Source organism: Salmo salar, chromosome 10 (assembly GCF_965601325.2).
Source record: "Salmo salar chromosome 10, fSalSal1, whole genome shotgun sequence".
In the NCBI taxonomy this organism is placed as follows: domain Eukaryota; kingdom Metazoa; phylum Chordata; class Actinopteri; order Salmoniformes; family Salmonidae; genus Salmo; species Salmo salar.
In genome coordinates, this window is record NC_138300.1 from 114,851,574 (window position 1) to 114,871,159 (window position 19,586).

The 19,586-nt window shown below is 44.0% G+C and overlaps 1 protein-coding gene across 1 annotated transcript; it reads left to right on the forward strand.

Moving 5' to 3' along the window:
• Nucleotides 1-1,436: 1,436 nt before the first annotated feature.
• LOC106561605 (sodium- and chloride-dependent glycine transporter 2) lies at nt 1,437-18,776 on the forward strand. Its single transcript, XM_014125722.3, has 15 exons — nt 1,437-1,656; nt 2,532-2,972; nt 3,437-3,581; nt 4,032-4,163; nt 4,293-4,466; nt 6,412-6,562; nt 6,867-6,999; nt 7,217-7,455; nt 7,624-7,748; nt 7,843-7,955; nt 8,458-8,589; nt 8,876-8,975; nt 9,191-9,291; nt 9,786-9,953; nt 17,089-18,776. Exons 1-15 carry the CDS (start codon nt 1,654-1,656, stop codon nt 17,245-17,247), a joined length of 2,316 nt encoding a protein of 771 aa, XP_013981197.1. The 5' UTR covers nt 1,437-1,653; the 3' UTR covers nt 17,248-18,776.
• Nucleotides 18,777-19,586: the final 810 nt, after the last annotated feature.

Sequence of the window (19,586 nt, forward strand, 5' to 3'; positions counted from 1 at the left end):
AGAGATAGCAGTGTTTTGTCTCTCTCCCTCCCCCTCTTCTTTATTTTACCAGGCAAGTCAGTTAAGAAACAAATTCTTATTTACAGTGACGGCCTACTCTGGCTAAACCCAGACGACACTGGGCCAATTGGCACTCCCAATCACGACCAGTTGTGATACAGCCTGGAATCAAACCAGGGTCTGTAGTTACGCCTCTAGCACTGAGATGCAGTGCCTTAGACTGCTGCGCCACTCGGGAGCTCTTCTGCCTCTTGGCTGCAAACAGTTTGTTTAGGAGATGGCATCTTGAGGAGTCCTTTAGTGAGATGCCAGAGTTCATTAAAGGACTATCCCCCGATATCCACACACACACACACACACACACACACACACACACACACACACACACACACACACACACACACACACACACACACACACACACACACACACACACACACACCCACCCAACGAACTGGGCCCAGAGCTTTGGGTTTTTCTCTGCTGTTGGGAGCAGGAAGCTGTTTCAGGACTAAAAGCTATTAGTTCTGCATCATTGGCCCCTCCAAGCACCCTCAACACATAGATCAACAGAAGCTGTTAGGAAATAACACACAGAAACTCTCACCTCCAGATACACATTCAAATATATTTACTGAAATAATCAAATATTATTAATGAGTATGAGGTTATTATGGTGTTGATTATTCATTTCAGCCATAATTACTTTATCTTTCGTAAGGTCAGATGTGTTTTATATAGGCCTATATTGATTAATTAAATGCAATAAATAGTAATTATTTTTCAATGAACATGTTTTCCTGTTTGTTTTTAGCAAATATGATAAGCACGATATCCAATAGCAAATATTTCCGATCCACTCGATAAAAATGTGATAACAATTATTTTTTACAACAATGTATTTCTTCTCAGAATGGTCTTGGTCTGAGAAACAAAGTATGGTGTAAGGGGAGACGAAATGAGATCAATTACAATTAATCTTGGTTGAGAAAGTAATTAAACCCGTATTGGCCAGTTAAATGTGGAAGAGCGTATCACTGCCAAGCACAGATGTTCAGCTTGGCTCGCGATGCGAGGCGTTCATTCCTGCTGAATGGCTAAAATGTGCTGTATCGCTACCTGGCATAGGTGATGATGAAAACAGAAAATTGTCAGATCTGGATGCACTCTGACATTGTAGGTTTACTAATCATAATATGGAAACTATAAAATAATTATAATTGTATTTCAATATAATTCAATTATTGAGGTCATTGCCCTGAAACGAACCCGTGAAGTCCATGGTTAGGTCGCATTTCTCTTTATGTGACGAGATTCATGTCGGTTTTTATTGTTTTGAGTATTCCCTCGTGTATTCTTTGTCCATTAATTTGTCCAGCCAAACACCAGAGCTGGCAGCGAACGACGAGTGACAAAGCGTGCACACTGCAGTAGGCATGCATAGTTGTTCCTGGAAGAATTGTGAATCTCCAACTGAAGATGCATTGAATATATATTAGCAGTAAAACGTTCCTCGAAGGGCACCTTGCAATACTCTGACGTAGGCTAAAGAAACTCCCACCGACAGAGCTTTGCGTTTGCAGTTTCTTTCAATCTCGCTGCAGTCCTGACTTCTCTTCTCAGCTTCCGGCTGTCCTGGAATTTACTACAAACATGGTGAGATGCGTTCATTGATCCTCAATTCCTAGCCTAAATAATGATTGTGGCTACTTACAGTTATTTTAGACTAACATTTATGAAAAATCACAAGTGGCACTTATTCAGTCAACACAGTGGACTACTGTAGACTGTACAGTAGTCGAACCACTGTCACCGTCCATTGTGCTGAAATGCATTGTGCTGAAACTATGATGCGTCTGTTTATTGCTCATTCCCTCTACTCCAGGCAGCGAAACATTCCTTACTCGACTTCTTCTGTTCAGTTTAATCTGTCATTTTATTTGGCTAATCTTATTCTAGCATCTTTTTTATTTTTTGCAAGATTCTCTTCTATTGTCATTAGCTTAGTCATTTTTATAGCATACGTGCCTGTGTTTGTGTGTTTTTACTTTGGCAAAGTAGCTTTATGTATCTCAATTTTAAAACAATAACGATTATTGGTTCTACGCGGGTAATCATTTGATCTGTTTGGTGTGTTTATGTTTTACTTCCGTGGAGAATGCCTGCTGGGCAGGGACTGGGGAGAGGGGGCTCAACAGCTTGTCTATTGCCTGTTCAATCAGAGAGAGGGGCCGCTGCTGCTGCACGGAATGACCGAGCGCAAATGAGCCGTAAAATTAAAGAATCTCTGCAATAATGAATACATAACCAATCCAGAGTCGACCAATGCCCCACCAAGGAATTGCCACAAATATGCAATAATAGTATTTAAATAATAAACACATGCACTAGGCCTAACTGTATATATGTTATCCAATATGTGAATAGCCACCAATTAAGCCACTTGATTTTCCAGTCTATTTTACCATTTATTTTGTACAGTTATATGTATATGCCTATATTCTAACGAATCTTAATTTCACCTTTTGTAGGATTGGTCTGAAGAGATGAACAACCGCCAGGTATCTGATCCTTCCACTCAGGAGTCGTTACCACAATCAGATAATGGAGCGGTAGGAGTAGCAATAAACAAACAAGAGAATGTCCCAGATCTACCCTCTTCAAACTGGCAGCATCCCTCAAAAACCGAGGAACAAACTTTTTCTCAACCGGTGGATAGGCCTAACACAAGAAATGGAACGTTTAAAACCGACGCACCTGCAACGCATAATACCGACATTGATGGAGCCGAATGTGCCTCTGTGGATCATTTTACGATACACTGTCATGGCACAGCTTCCTGTCCCAATCAAAGTGTTACAACGAGCCCAGTAGAGCAAAATGGCACGGGGACGGCGATTAGTCCCACCACTGTGATACTGGGGACAGATGGAAACATTTCGGTTCTACCTGGCACAGTGACCGGGGACGGGGTAAGAGTCCGTTATTTTATTACTCAGGCATGACGCGACTAAAAAGCATGCCCAGAACATAGCCAGTGGCTGATTTCATCTGACAAGTGTAAACTGGTGTGCTGCCTAAACGAATTTCACTTTCCTGAGAGCATTTTGCTGGTGTTCTTTCCCAATGCATTACTTACCGCAGAGCAGGGTGTTGCGGAGTAATTTGTAGCGCTGCAGGCCCTCTCCATTGTTCTATTCCCTGGGGACATATCAAACCAAATAGCGCCCTTCGTGTGGAAGTGATGGAAAGCATCATGATTGTAGCCTAATCGAAACAGAATCATTAGAATGAATAGTCCTACATTTATAAATACAAAAACGGTGAAATGTGCAGGAATAGATTACATTGATCGGTGATAATTAAACACTTTTCGACATCAATCATTTATATTTGTGTTTTTAAATAACCGTTAAACGTTAATTGTTTCCTTCAGGATGATGATGATGAAGGAGGAGATGAGAATAAAGCGAGGGGAAACTGGTCCAAAAAAATGGACTTCATTCTCTCTATGGTTGGATATGCTGTTGGTTTGGGGAATGTCTGGAGATTCCCATACCTAGCCTTCAAAAATGGAGGAGGTAAAGGACACATTTATGTTGCAAAACAATTTTATTCGTTTGCATACTTCATCATCAACTGCATCTGCTTATCGCAGCAAAGAAAACGGAATATATAAAAATAATTAAATCCCTATCTGTTTATTTCTTTTGGAGACTTTATTCGTTTTAGCGTTTGACTATTATTTCAATAGCCTATTTTAATAAATTAAATAATAATAAATTAACAATTTACATACAAGAATAATAATTACAATAATAATTGTGTGATTCGTTTAATATTGATACTAATGCAGTTTATATTATTAAATAAAACGAATAATAATTGTGATTCATCTACAATTTACATTTATATGTTGTGAAATTACATATTTCTTGTCCAATAATTTCACCATTCAGCCTGTTTCATGCAAAACTGTAATCGGATTGAGCTGCCTGACATTCAACTCCGTTTCCACTTTCTTCCTGTAGGTGCTTTCTTGATTCCTTATCTAATCATGTTGGGCCTTGCTGGAATCCCCATATTCTTATTGGAGGTGTCCTTGGGGCAGTTTGCAAGCCAAGGACCCGTGTCCGTATGGAAAGCAATCCCTGCTCTTCAAGGTAAGCCAAACAACAGCGATCATACTTGAACAGTACGTAAGTATAGTCTATTTTTTATTTTTTATTATAACCTATACATTTCAGGTGCAAAAGAGTAATTTCTATATTTCGTCTCATTCGTTATTTTAGGTTGCGGGATTGCCATGTTGATAATATCAGTCTTGATAGCCATATACTATAACATAGTAATGTGCTGGACATTGTACTACCTGTTCGCTTCGTTGAAGGGCTCACTCCCCTGGGCGAACTGTAAGAATAAATGGAACACTCAAGATTGCAAGGACAAAGACATGCTTCTTCTTGGTAAGTATTCAGAAGGCAGAACACCTTCCAATTTGGAATGCAAGGATTAATTGTTGTTAGAAATGTTTATTGTGGGAAAATACTGTGTATTTCATTTATTCAGGGATATAAAATCAAAATACATTGTATTTGGATTGTAAGTCATATAAATAGGGCACAATCGAATACTATGGCAAAGCATTAATGTCAGGTACTGTACAAACGCTTACTAGACACAATTCTTGCAGGAGGGCAGGCTACTGTGACGCCCTCTAGCGTCCATCTGTTCTTCTTGCGCTGCATAGTGGATTTATTCATACCACCTCAATTTTAGCCACCACAGAACTTAACTACTCACACATGCTACCAGGGGCGAAAATCTGATATCAACTTTGGAGGGGACAATTACATGACATTTTCTCAAGAGCAATTCCTGAGGGGGACACCAAAAGTAGTGCTGTAACACATAGCCTACATTGTAATATGGTAAATGTATATTGAGGAACCAAATAAATAGTGTTTTTGCCGTTCTCCTAACTACCGGTACCCAAAACTACACAACTAATCACAACAGCAATACCATTGCCTTTAACAAATCTTAGTTCAGTCACCAGTTTAAGCAGAGTCTGGGTGTATCCATGCCATTTTCCAATTATGTTCCTATTTTACAAGTTAAAAAAAATTGAGAACCTTTCATAATGTTGCCAAACAAAGACTCAACAAACTTACCTGAGACTCCCTGTCTCTGCCAGTCTGTCCCTGCATATCTGTCCCCAACTCTGCTGTGTGTGCCATCTGTTGCCTGCTCTGCCTAATGACATCATTGTGAAACATTTCCATTAGAATTTCATTTCTTTCTTATGAACATTTTATCAACTAGTCTTTGAGATATTAGGCTACTAGGGTTCTTACTTTGCGTTTTGGTGTACTGAAAAATACTCTGATGTCCGTCTTTTATTTTTCTGCCATTTTTCTACCTGGCTGGCTACACACACACGCAGTGTGTAGGTTATTTACAGTAGGAGATGGGCTTCTATCATCTTATCTTTTATCATTCTATTTGGGCTTCGATCTAAAAGGTAGCTAGCAAATGTGAAACGGATTAAAATGACAAGAGTTGACAGCTGTATGAGTTCACCATTTACACAACATATGCTGCAACCTTTTGTAATTTTAATAGTTTGTTTCATATTGGCTGGCTTCCAACAATTGCTGAATTTGCAAAGCTAGCGAGCACCAATTCCGTTTCAGTGGTGTTTGCTATAATCTTTGCTACCCGGGTTAAATAAAGATGAAATAAAATAAATAAATAAAAGTTCCCTTGCGACAATTTAGCTTTTGCAACGAGACCATTAAATATATTTAAGACAATGGTAGAAGAGAGTGTAGTTCTGTTCAGTTTGGACTTCAGTTTATCGCTAACCTTATCACAGGGACTTTGAAGCACTAACTTACATCATCTGCGTGCTGATCTTGGAATAAATTGACGATAGCAAAGATTCCATCTTTGACGAGGCCACATAAATGGAATAGGTACTAGCTAGCTTAATAGTTAATATTTGCGCGCTAGCTCTGCATATTCAGCTAGTGTGTGTGCGCGATTGACTGGATTAACCTCACGTCAGTTACGTTCATTGAGTGCCTTTCAGACAGTAGACACGACCCCTCTGTTACCTTGCCAACTAAGGAACTGGCAGTGGATCAAACCATTGTGAGGCTAAGGGTGGGGGGGGGTCGCAATCTTTTGAAACTTAAAAACGCGCTATTAAGTGTCTATAATCAGCACAATTGCTTTCATTGTGTATTATTAATATTATTTAAATGACATAGTTATGTTTCAGTGATATGTTGGGGGGGACAAATCATATTTTTCCCAGGATGGGGGGGTCATGTCCCCCCCGTCCCCCCCGGGATTTCCGCCCCTGCATGCTACCACCCACTTTCTTCGCTTTTGTTCTCCTGTCAGATTCATGCATTTTGCGCGATGGGAACGCCACCTCTATAAGGAATACTACACTATGTTTGTCTGCTGATGTCATTGGGAATCTGAGCAAACTCACTAACATCACATCTGAGATCAACAAAACCTATGTCAGTCCAAGTGAAGAGTATTTTAAGTAAGTATTGTTTATTATGTTAGGCTATGTAATAAAATAAAAAATATAGGTGGTGTGTGTGTGTGTGTGTGTGTGTGTGTGTGTGTGTGTGTGTGTGTGTGTGTGTGTGTGTGTGTGTGTGTGTGTGTGTGTGTGTGTGTGTGTGTGTGTGTGTGTGTGTGTGTGTGTGTGTGTGTGTGTGTGTGTGTGTGTGTGTGTGTGTGTGTGTGTGACTGAAGTTAGATCTTTCAGTGAAAATAATATCTTATTGATTTGAAGACATAGCGTTGTAGCCTGATGTCTCCCACTCCCTCTCTCCATGCAGATATAATGTACTGAACATCTCCAAAGGAATAGAATACCCAGGGGAAATCCGCTGGCCTCTGGCCCTCTGTCTTCTCTTGGCCTGGGTTATTGTCTACGCCTCACTGGCTAAAGGAATCAAATCATCTGGGAAGGTAATCATTGTCACTTTCCAGCCAACATACTTAAATGATCCTTTTGAGGCTTTTCTTAAGAGAGATATGTTGTGGTTATTGGTGTCTGTTTTTGGATTGCTGTCTTTGTGTCTACGTTGCTGCACTGATTGACAATAGGATTAAAGGATTATTAAAGTTTTTCTATTCTATTTTATTGGATTGGATTGGATTCTTTGGATTCTGTTCTATTCTATAGGTGGTGTATTTCACGGCTACGTTTCCCTACGTGGTGCTGGTGATTCTGCTGGTCAGAGGAGTTACTCTACCTGGAGCTGGAGATGGCATCCTCTACTTCATCACTCCCAGGTGGGAGAAACTCTACGATGCCAAGGTGTGGAAGGATGCTGCAACCCAGATCTTCTTCTCCTTGTCAGCAGCCTGGGGTGGACTTATCACGCTGTCCTCCTACAACAAGTTCCATAACAACTGCTACAGGTGATCAGGGTTAAACCTTATGGGACGTTTTCCCAGACACAGATTCTCTATTGAGTATGCTTCTCACTCCAGGACTAGTCGGGTCCAGGAAACATGCCCTACAGGCAAACTATACTGTAGATGCAACAACTTCTTTCAGACAGTTTCAGACTGTCTTTGATCTTTTAGGGACACCATCATTGTGACCTGCACCAACAGTGCCACCAGCATCTTTGCAGGGTTTGTCATCTTCTCTGTCATCGGGTTTATGGCTCATGAGCTGAAAGTGCCCATCGAACAGGTGGCTGATGGGGGTAAAGAAAACCGTTATTCTATTCTATTAAAATAACTTATTGAACTAACATTAGTGTAACCAGACAGTTCTATTGTCTTGTTGTGATTCTGCAGGTCCTGGCATAGCCTTCGTAGTGTATCCAGAGGCCCTCACCAGACTTCCTCTCTCTCCTTTCTGGGCCATCATCTTCTTCCTCATGCTACTCACCCTGGGATTGGATACCATGGTAACTATTGTTCTGCTTTCTGTTTTGTGTGGATGTAAGTGTTTGTATTTAATTACTTGGTGGTCTTTTATTTTTATTTTATCTTTATTTAACTAGGCAAGTCAGTTAAGAACTCATTTTTATTTTAAAATGATGGCCTACCCTGACCAAACCCTCCCCTAACCCAGACGATGCTGGGCCAATTGTGCGCCGCCCTAATGATTCATAAGACCTCCACAAGGTCTTAGTGGTTGATAAGACCTCCACAAGGTCTTAGTGGTTGATAAGACTTCCGCAAGGTCTTAGCGGTTGATAAGACCTCCACAAGGTCTTAGTGGTTGATAAGACCTCCACAAGGTCTTAGTGGTTGATAAGACCTCCGCAAGGTCTTAGTGGTTGATAAGACCTCCGCAAGGTCTTAGTGGTTCATTGTAAGTGTGTGTAGTACCAAGATTGTCATTTTGCTTTCTGTTGCTCGACGGAATCTATTGTATTAACTAAGTATCTACTGTCCCTGTCTCAGTTTGCCACCATTGAGACCATAGTGACGTCTGTGTCAGATGAGTTCCCCAGATATCTGAGGAAGTACAAGGCCCTCTTCACCCTGGGGTGCTGCACCTCTTTCTACATCCTGGGGTACCCCATGATCACAGAGGTAAGGCCTAATCTGATCCTCAACATGCATCTGTAGTGTTTACCATAAATGGCGAATGCCTTGAGAAGGCGCTGTGTAGTGCGCTGCTCTGCAACAACTAGATCCCGGCCCTAGTCATTTTGTCAATACCGCAAATGTATTATACAGTTTAGGTGTCTGAGTGGCACGTCTCAAACACTAAGGATACACAGTCAAACTAATAGAATGACATTGAGAGTCAGTGAGGCTGTATAGAGGACTGCTACGTTTTCAGTGCTCTGATGGGTCTTGTATCCCATCCTGGCAGAATGGGATGTATATGCTTCAGCTGGTGGACACATATGCAGCCTCATACTCTCTGATCATCATCGCCATCTTTGAACTTGTGGGAGTTTCATACATTTATGGTGAGTCATGTATAGCCTTGACAGGCATTGGTCCAGTGTTTGTACAGTTTTTTCAGACCGTATTCGAAAGATACCTTATTCGACAAAGACCTTATTTGGCATAGGCCATCCTGTAAATGTTTTCAAGATATGCTTTACTAATTGTGGTTGAGTAACATTATCAACCTTGGTACTGTGCGTGAAAGGACTCAAACTAACTGGTTGTTGTGTTCTAGGTCTGAAGAGGTTCTGTGAAGACATTGAAATGATGATCGGGTTCCAGCCAAACATGTTCTGGAGGGTCTGCTGGGCCTTTGTGACCCCCTCCATTCTCACAGTAGGTGCTACCATCCCCAGGCCAAGATGAAATATATTCTATATTCCCATGTTGCACTGTGTGATTTTATATAGAACATGTTGCTTTCAGCATAAGAAACGGTGTTAACTGCATAAAAATCTAATTACATGGACATTGTGCATCACTATACCATGTCAGTCATATTGAGTGTTTGCATGAGTGTTCTAGTCCAGGGTTTCCCAAACTCGGTTCTGGGGCCCACCCTGGGTGAACATTTTGTTTTTTGCCCTAGCACTACACAGCTGATTCAAATAACCAACTCATCATCAAGCTTTGATTATTGAATCATCTGTGTAGTGCTAGGGTAAAAAACAAAACGTGCACCCAGGGTGGGCCCCAGGACCAAAAACGTGCACCCTGTTCTAGCCAAATGCAGGGGCTTTATCCCTTCTAATAATTATATTTCTATAGTTCACCTAATGCTCAGTAGCCTTTAATGTCTTGGTTGTCCCTGTCTTCTGCCTGCACTACAGTTTATCCTGGGTCTGAGTCTGTACCACTGGAAGGTGATGACCTATGAGACCTACACCTACCCCACCTGGTCCATGGTGATGGGCTGGCTCATGGTGGTGTGTTCTGTTATCTGGATCCCCATCATGTTTGGCATCAAGATGCACCTGGCCCCCGGCAGCTTCATCCAGGTATGAGATGATTTACAGTAGCTATCCCCCCACTAAAGACATTTACTGTAGCTCCCCTCCCCCCACTAAAGACATTTACTGTAGCTCCCCTCCCCCTGCTAAAGACATTTACTGTAGCTCCCCTCCCCCCACTAAAGATATTTACTGTAGCTCCCCTCCCCCTGTTAAAGACATTTACTGTAGCTCCCCTCCCCCTGCTAAAGACATTTACTGTAGCTCCCCTCCCCCTGCTAAAGATATTTACTGTAGCTCCCCTCCCCCTGTTAAAGTCATTTACTGTAGCTCACCTCTCCCCCGCTAAAGACATTTACTGTAGCTCCCCTCTCCCCCCACTAAAGACATTTACTGTAGCTCCCCTCCCCCTGCTAAAGACATTTACTTTAGCTTTCCTCCCACTAAAGACATTTACTGTAGCTCCCCTCCCCCTGCTAAAGACATTTACTGTAGCTCCCCTCCCCCTGCTAAAGACATTTACTGTAGCTCCCCTCCCCCACTAAAGATATTTACTGTAGCTCCCCTCCCCCTGCTAAAGACATTTACTGTAGCTCCCCTCCCCCTGCTAAAGATATTTACTGTAGCTCCCCTCCCCCTGTTAAAGTCATTTACTGTAGCTCACCTCTCCCCCGCTAAAGACATTTACTGTAGCTCCCCTCTCCCCCCACTAAAGACATTTACTGTAGCTCCCCTCCCCCTGCTAAAGACATTTACTGTAGCTCCCCTCTCCCCCCACTAAAGACATTTACTGTAGCTCCCCTCCCCCCACTAAAGACATTTACTGTAGCTCCCCTCCCCCTGCTAAAGACATTTACTGTAGCTACCCTCCCCCACTAAAGACATTTACTGTAGCTCCCCTCCCCCTGCTAAAGACATTTACTGTAGCTCCCCTCTCCCCCCACTAAAGACATTTACTGTAGCTCCCCTCCCCCTGCTAAAGACATTTACTGTAGCTCCCCTCCCCCCACTAAAGACATTTACTGTAGCTCCCCTCTCCCCCCGCTAAAGACATTTACTGTAGCTCCCCCTCCCTCTGCTAAAGACATTTCATGTTGCTCCCCTCCCCCCACTAAAGACATTTACTGTAGCTCCCCCTCCCTCTGCTAAAGACATTTACTGTAGCTCCCCCTCCCCCTGCTAAAGACATTTACTGTAGCTACCCCTCCCTCTGCTAAAGACATTTACTGTAGCTCCCCTCCCCCTGCTAAAGACATTTACTGTAGCTCCCCTCCCTCTGCTAAAGACATTTACTGTAGCTCCCCTCCCCCACTAAAGATATTTACTGTAGCTCCCCCTCCCTCTGCTAAAGACATTTACTGTAGCTCCCCTCCCCCTGCTAAAGATATTTACTGTAGCTCCCATCCCCCTGTTAAAGTCATTTACTGTAGCTCACCTCTCCCCCCGCTAAAGACATTTACTGTAGCTCCCCTCTCCCCCCACTAAAGACATTTACTGTAGCTCCCCTCCCCCTGCTAAAGACATTTACTGTAGCTCCCCTCTCCCCCCACTAAAGACATTTACTGTAGCTCCCCTCCCCCCACTAAAGACATTTACTGTAGCTCCCCTCCCCCTGCTAAAGACATTTACTGTAGCTCCCCTCTCCCCCCACTAAAGACATTTACTGTAGCTCCCCTCCCCCTGCTAAAGACATTTACTGTAGCTCCCCTCCCCCTGCTAAAGACATTTACTGTAGCTCCCCTCTCCCCCTGCTAAAGACATTTACTGTAGCTATCCCCCCGCTAAAGATATTTACTGTAGCTCCCCTCCCTCTGCTAAAGACATTTACTGTAGCTCCCCTCCCCCTGCTAAAGACATTTACTGTAGCTCCCCTCCCCCCACTAAAGACATTTACTGTAGCTCCCCTCTCCCCCCGCTAAAGACATTTACTGTAGCTCCCCCTCCCTCTGCTAAAGACATTTCATGTTGCTCCCCTCCCCCCACTAAAGACATTTACTGTAGCTCCCCCTCCCTCTGCTAAAGACATTTACTGTAGCTCCCCCTCCCCCTGCTAAAGACATTTACTGTAGCTCCCCTCCCTCTGCTAAAGACATTTACTGTAGCTCCCCTCCCCCTGCTAAAGACATTTACTGTAGCTCCCCTCCCTCTGCTAAAGACATTTACTGTAGCTCCCCTCCCCCACTAAAGATATTTACTGTAGCTCCCCCTCCCTCTGCTAAAGACATTTACTGTAGCTCCCCTCCCTCTGCTAAAGTCATTTACTGTAGCTCCCCTCCCTCTGCTAAAGACATTTACTGTAGCTCCCCTCCCTCCACTAAAGACATTTACTGTAGCTCCCCTCTCCCCCCACTAAAGACATTTACTGTAGCTCCCCTCCCCCTGCTAAAGACATTTACTGTAGCTCCCCTCTCCCCCCACTAAAGATATTTACTGTAGCTCCCCTCCCTCTGCTAAAGACATTTACTGTAGCTCCCCTCCCTCTGCTAAAGGCATTTACTGTAGCTCCCCCTCCCTCTGCTAAAGACATTTACTGTAGCTCCCCTCTCCCCCCACTAAAGACATTTACTGTAGCTCCCCCTCCCCCTGCTAAAGACATTTACTGTAGCTCCCCTCTCCCCCCACTAAAGACATTTACTGTAGCTCCCCTCCCCCTGCTAAAGACATTTACTGTAGCTCCCCTCTCCCCCCACTAAAGACATTTACTGTAGCTCCCCTCCCTCTGCTAAAGACATTTACTGTAGCTCCCCTCTCCCCCCACTAAAGATATTTACTGTAGCTCCCCTCCCTCTGCTAAAGACATTTACTGTAGCTCCCCTCCCCCTGCTAAAGACATTTACTGTAGCTCCCCTCCCCCCACTAAAGACATTTACTGTAGCTCCCCCTCCCTCTGCTAAAGACATTTACTGTAGCTATCCCCCCGCTAAAGATATTTACTGTAGCTCCCCTCCCTCTGCTAAAGACATTTACTGTAGCTCCCCTCCCCCTGCTAAAGACATTTACTGTAGCTCCCCTCCCCCCACTAAAGACATTTACTGTAGCTCCCCTCTCCCCCCGCTAAAGACATTTACTGTAGCTCCCCCTCCCTCTGCTAAAGACATTTCATGTTGCTCCCCTCCCCCCACTAAAGACATTTACTGTAGCTCCCCCTCCCTCTGCTAAAGACATTTACTGTAGCTCCCCCTCCCCCTGCTAAAGACATTTACTGTAGTACCCCTCTCTCTGCTAAAGACATTTACTGTAGCTCCCCTCCCCCTGCTAAAGACATTTACTGTAGCTCCCCTCCCTCTGCTAAAGACATTTACTGTAGCTCCCCTCCCCCACTAAAGATATTTACTGTAGCTCCCCCTCCCTCTGCTAAAGACATTTACTGTAGCTCCCCTCCCCCTGCTAAAGATATTTACTGTAGCTCCCCTCCCCCTGTTAAAGTCATTTACTGTAGCTCACCTCTCCCCCCGCTAAAGACATTTACTGTAGCTCCCCTCTCCCCCCACTAAAGACATTTACTGTAGCTCCCCTCCCCCTGCTAAAGACATTTACTGTAGCTCCCCTCTCCCCCCACTAAAGACATTTACTGTAGCTCCCCTCCCCCCACTAAAGACATTTACTGTAGCTCCCCTCCCCCTGCTAAAGACATTTACTGTAGCTCCCCTCTCCCCCCACTAAAGACATTTACTGTAGCTCCCCTCCCCCTGCTAAAGACATTTACTGTAGCTCCCCTCCCCCTGCTAAAGACATTTACTGTAGCTCCCCTCTCCCCCTGCTAAAGACATTTACTGTAGCTATCCCCCCGCTAAAGATATTTACTGTAGCTCCCCTCCCTCTGCTAAAGACATTTACTGTAGCTCCCCTCCCCCTGCTAAAGACATTTACTGTAGCTCCCCTCCCCCCACTAAAGACATTTACTGTAGCTCCCCTCTCCCCCCGCTAAAGACATTTACTGTAGCTCCCCCTCCCTCTGCTAAAGACATTTCATGTTGCTCCCCTCCCCCCACTAAAGACATTTACTGTAGCTCCCCCTCCCTCTGCTAAAGACATTTACTGTAGCTCCCCCTCCCCCTGCTAAAGACATTTACTGTAGCTCCCCTCCCTCTGCTAAAGACATTTACTGTAGCTCCCCTCCCCCTGCTAAAGACATTTACTGTAGCTCCCCTCCCTCTGCTAAAGACATTTACTGTAGCTCCCCTCCCCCACTAAAGATATTTACTGTAGCTCCCCCTCCCTCTGCTAAAGACATTTACTGTAGCTCCCCTCCCTCTGCTAAAGTCATTTACTGTAGCTCCCCTCCCTCTGCTAAAGACATTTACTGTAGCTCCCCTCCCTCCACTAAAGACATTTACTGTAGCTCCCCTCTCCCCCCACTAAAGACATTTACTGTAGCTCCCCTCCCCCTGCTAAAGACATTTACTGTAGCTCCCCTCTCCCCCCACTAAAGATATTTACTGTAGCTCCCCTCCCTCTGCTAAAGACATTTACTGTAGCTCCCCTCCCTCTGCTAAAGGCATTTACTGTAGCTCCCCCTCCCTCTGCTAAAGACATTTACTGTAGCTCCCCTCTCCCCCCACTAAAGACATTTACTGTAGCTCCCCCTCCCCCTGCTAAAGACATTTACTGTAGCTCCCCTCTCCCCCCACTAAAGACATTTACTGTAGCTCCCCTCCCCCTGCTAAAGACATTTACTGTAGCTCCCCTCTCCCCCCACTAAAGACATTTACTGTAGCTCCCCTCCCTCTGCTAAAGACATTTACTGTAGCTCCCCTCTCCCCCCACTAAAGATATTTACTGTAGCTCCCCTCCCTCTGCTAAAGACATTTACTGTAGCTCCCCTCCCCCTGCTAAAGACATTTACTGTAGCTCCCCTCCCCCCACTAAAGACATTTACTGTAGCTCCCCCTCCCTCTGCTAAAGACATTTACTGTAGCTCCCCTCTCCCTGCTAAAGACATTTACTGTAGCTCCCCTCCCTCTGCTAAAGACATTTACTGTAGCTCCCCCCTCCCTCTGCTAAAGACATTTACTGTAGCTCCCCCTCCCTCTGCTAAAGACATTTACTGTAGCTCCCCTCCCCCTGCTAAAGACATTTACTGTAGCTCCCCTCCCCCTGCTAAAGTAATTTACTGTAGCTCACCTCTCCCCCGCTAAAGACATTTACTGTAGCTCCCCTCCCCCTGCTAAAGACATTTACTGTAGCTCCCCTCCCCCTGCTAAAGACATTTACTGTAGCTACCCTCTCCCCCCACTAAAGACATTTACTGTAGCTCCCCTCCCCCTGCTAAAGACATTTACTGTAGCTCCCCTCCCCCCTGCTAAAGACATTTACTGTAGCTATCCCCCCGCTAAAGATATTTACTGTAGTTCCCCTCCCTCTGCTAAAGACATTTACTGTAGCTCCCCTCCCCCTGCTAAAGACATTTACTGTAGCTCCCCTCCCCCCACTAAAGACATTTACTGTAGCTCCCCTCTCCCCCCGCTAAAGACATTTACTGTAGCTCCCCCTCCCTCTGCTAAAGACATTTCATGTTGCTCCCCTCCCCCCACTAAAGACATTTACTGTAGCTCCCCCTCCCTCTGCTAAATACATTTACTGTAGCTCCCCCTCCCCCTGCTAAAGACATTTACTGTAGCTCCCCTCCCTCTGCTAAAGACATTTACTGTAGCTCCCCTCCCCCTGCTAAAGACATTTACTGTAGCTCCCCTCCCTCTGCTAAAGACATTTACTGTAGCTCCCCTCCCCCACTAAAGATATTTACTGTAGCTCCCCCTCCCTCTGCTAAAGACATTTACTGTAGCTCCCCTCCCTCTGCTAAAGTCATTTACTGTAGCTCCCCTCCCTCTGCTAAAGACATTTACTGTAGCTCCCCTCCCCCCACTAAAGACATTTACTGTAGCTCCCCCTCCCTCTGCTAAAGACATTTACTGTAGCTCCCCTCTCCCCCCACTAAAGACATTTCATGTTGCTCCCCTCCCCCCACTAAAGACATTTACTGTAGCTCCCCCTCCCTCTGCTAAAGACATTTACTGTAGCTCCCCCTCCCTCTGCTAAAGACATTTACTGTAGCTCCCCTCCCTCTGTTAAAGATATTTACTGTAGCTCCCCCTCCCTCTGCTAAAGACATTTACTGTAGCTCCCCTCTCCCCCCACTAAAGACATTTACTGTAGCTCCCCTCCCCCTGCTAAAGACATTTACTGTAGCTCCCCTCTCCCCCCACTAAAGACATTTACTGTAGCTCCCCTCCCCCTGCTAAAGACATTTACTGTAGCTCCCCTCTCCCCCCACTAAAGACATTTACTGTAGCTCCCCTCCCTCTGCTAAAGACATTTACTGTAGCTCCCCTCTCCCCCCACTAAAGATATTTACTGTGGCTCCCCTCCCTCTGCTAAAGACATTTACTGTAGCTCCCCTCCCCCTGCTAAAGACATTTACTGTAGCTCCCCTCCCCCCACTAAAGACATTTACTGTAGCTCCCCCTCCCTCTGCTAAAGACATTTACTGTAGCTCCCCTCCCCCTGCTAAAGACATTTACTGTAGCTCCCCTCCCCCCGCTAAAGACATTTACTGTAGCTCCCCTCCCCCTGTTAAAGACATTTACTGTAGCTCCCCCTCTCCCTGCTAAAGACATTTACTGTAGCTCCCCCTCCCTCTGCTAAAGACATTTACTGTAGCTCCCCTCCCCCCGCTAAAGACATTTACTGTAGCTCCCCTCCCCCTGTTAAAGACATTTACTGTAGCTCCCCTCCCCCTGTTAAAGACATTTACTGTAGCTCCCCCTCTCCCTGCTAAAGACATTTACTGTAGCTCCCCCTCCCTCTGCTAAAGACATTTACTGTAGCTCCCCCTCTCTCTGCTAAAGACATTTACTGTAGCTCCCCCCTCCCCCTACTAAAGACATTTACTGTCTCTCTCATCTTCCATGTTATGTAGTGGTCCAATAATGTAGCCTAATAATGCTTAATGTAGCCTAATAATGCCTAATGTAGCTTGATAGTGAAATTGAGATGCTTGGTAAGATCATCCTACAAAAGAGTGAAAATAATTGGAATATTCTTCTGATGCTATGTTGCTACACATGTTCCAGAACATCTGGCTCAACGGACAATGGTTTTTATACAGCAGTGTTCTAATGTTGTCCTGCTGTGTACCCTGGTATTACGACATGTTATGGTAATGAATTGAACTATGTTTCAGCGTCTGAAGCTAGTGTGCTCCCCTCAGCCGGACTGGGGCCCCTTCCTGATAAAGCACAGAGGAGAACGCTACAAGAACATGATCGACCCGCTAGGAACCAACTCCCTGGGGCTCAAACTCCCTCCTAAAGGCCTTCTACTGGGCCAGACCCAGTGCTAATGTCTATTCCTGGACAGTAACAAAGTTCACCAACTCTGCAGTAGTCATCTGTTGTTCGCTCTATTCACCGTTTGCACACTTTTCTATAGATTACACCAAGGGAAATTGAAAGTCAAAGTCCAAGATTATGCATGTTGTCTTCTGACAAAGACCATCCCTTTAATACAACAGTAGAGCTATGATCGATTTTACAGTAAACAGGGCTGATTTGGTGCCTACTGTGCTTAATCTCCAGTCTTCCACATTGCTGTTTATTTTATGTGTTAAAATAACTATTCTGAGCCCACTGAATAGGAGAATGGTTATAGACATGTACCTCCCAGCACATAAAACAGGTCACTTCTCAACACTGTTACTAAATAGATTTGAATAATGAGATTTGTTGTGATGCATGTCATTGTCAAGAAATCTGCAACAGGAAACATGTGGATGAAAGATATATTGCCACCCCTATCTGTTTGCGTGTACTGTTGCATAGTTATATGTAAACATTCCATGTCAGCTACTCAATGAACTAATAAGCACATCCCAACAGAGAAAAACTGCTGCTACAACGAATGCATCAACCTCAAACGTCTCTTGTTCTAAAATGACACTGCCTTTTGTATAAGCAACGTGTAACTTGTATGTCAAATAATTTGTGTTGCATGTGCCTACAACTGAATCAGAAAACATTGTCCTTTGTCAAGAATTTGGCACGTTACACATAATGTTGCCGTCCTTGTGTGTCATGCTTCTATTTGTCTTTGGCTGCTGAGAGTGTTTCTAAATGTATTGTATGCTTGCACTTGTTTGAATACAGCCCTCATCTTCCCTTGCATGTAGTCACAAAGCATGCTTGGAGGCTGTACTGTTGAATCTACTGTGTTTTCCATTCTTTTACATTAACTTAGGATGTACAAAACCAAAGATGGAGTGCTTAGTGAAAGATTTGTAGACAGAAACATCGATGGGAAGTTGAATATACTGCCAGTCAATTTCAATTTGATCACAAATGTTTTCCAGCATGTTTATGCCACATCTTCAGGTAACCTTTGGCCTTTGAGATGTACTCGAATTTTAGAAGATTGTATGGATTGAAAATTAATTAAGTTATTAGATTGTTTAAAATAGTGTGCTTTTGCAGTACTTTATGGATATTTGAGGCAATACCTCAGATTTTGTATTTATCTACACAATTGCGATATGTATATTTGCCTTTATTGTAAATGTTGAAAATACAATTTTAAGACTTGGATTCAATCCGACCCATGCTATAGTGCAGCTGCGGTATAGGGGACATTTTGCCTTTGAAAAGGTCATTTACACTTGAGCCGACATTCAAAGCGTTTACCATGAATGTGAACTCTGCAAAGGGCAGGGAAGTAGCCTTTAACAGGCAAATTGTCAGCTGTTTAGCGCAGCAGCATTAAAAACCATGTTCGGATTAAATCTTGGCCTAAACCTGATGACATCCTGAAATACCTTTATTAATATACATTGTGTATACTGAACAAAAATATAAACGCAACGTGCAACAATGTCAATGATTTTACTGAGTTACAGATCATATAAGGAAATCAGTCAGTTGAAATAAATTCATTAGACCCTAATCTATGGATTTCACATGACTGCAGGGAGGCGAGAGAAACGCACGCCTGTTTAGGCGAGGTGCTGGCTAGCGGAGTAGAACACTTGAAAAAGAAAAGGAGAGCCGCACACTAGGAGCTCAGATGCAATAACCTCATAACCAACATTTCGACAGACAAACTGTCGTCATATAATGACGAACACTGCGGGTCACTAGTTAATATAATGTCAAAGAACACAAACAGCTGTCGGTAATCATGGCCGGGCGTGGTTTGATATCATTGGTTAATTTACAGTTGATATCATTGGTTAATTTACAGTTGATATCATCGGTTAATTTACAGATATAAATAGAACACATAAAAAACATAAATGAATAGCATACGATCATAGATACAATTTGGCTGCATAGACCTACAAACATTTTCAATGAATTGCAAAATTACAATAATGGTTTCAGGTCAAAGTCTACGTTGAGACCGAAGGGAGCAAGGTTCTTTAAATTAAAGATCCAGGCAGCCTTTCGTTTTAACAATAAATTGTCGATGTCAACCCCTCTCCTAGGGATGGTGACGTGTTCAATGCCGATATAACGTAGGGACAGATCGAGTGGTTCACTTCCAAAAAGTGGTCCATAACTGGGTACGTAGAGTTTTTTTTTACCACAAGGACGAAGATAAATAACTGCACTTGTAGTTTCCATCCGGTAGAGGCGCAAATGGACGTTGTGCCGGGGTATTTTGGGGTGGTAAATCAGAGTTTACCAATTG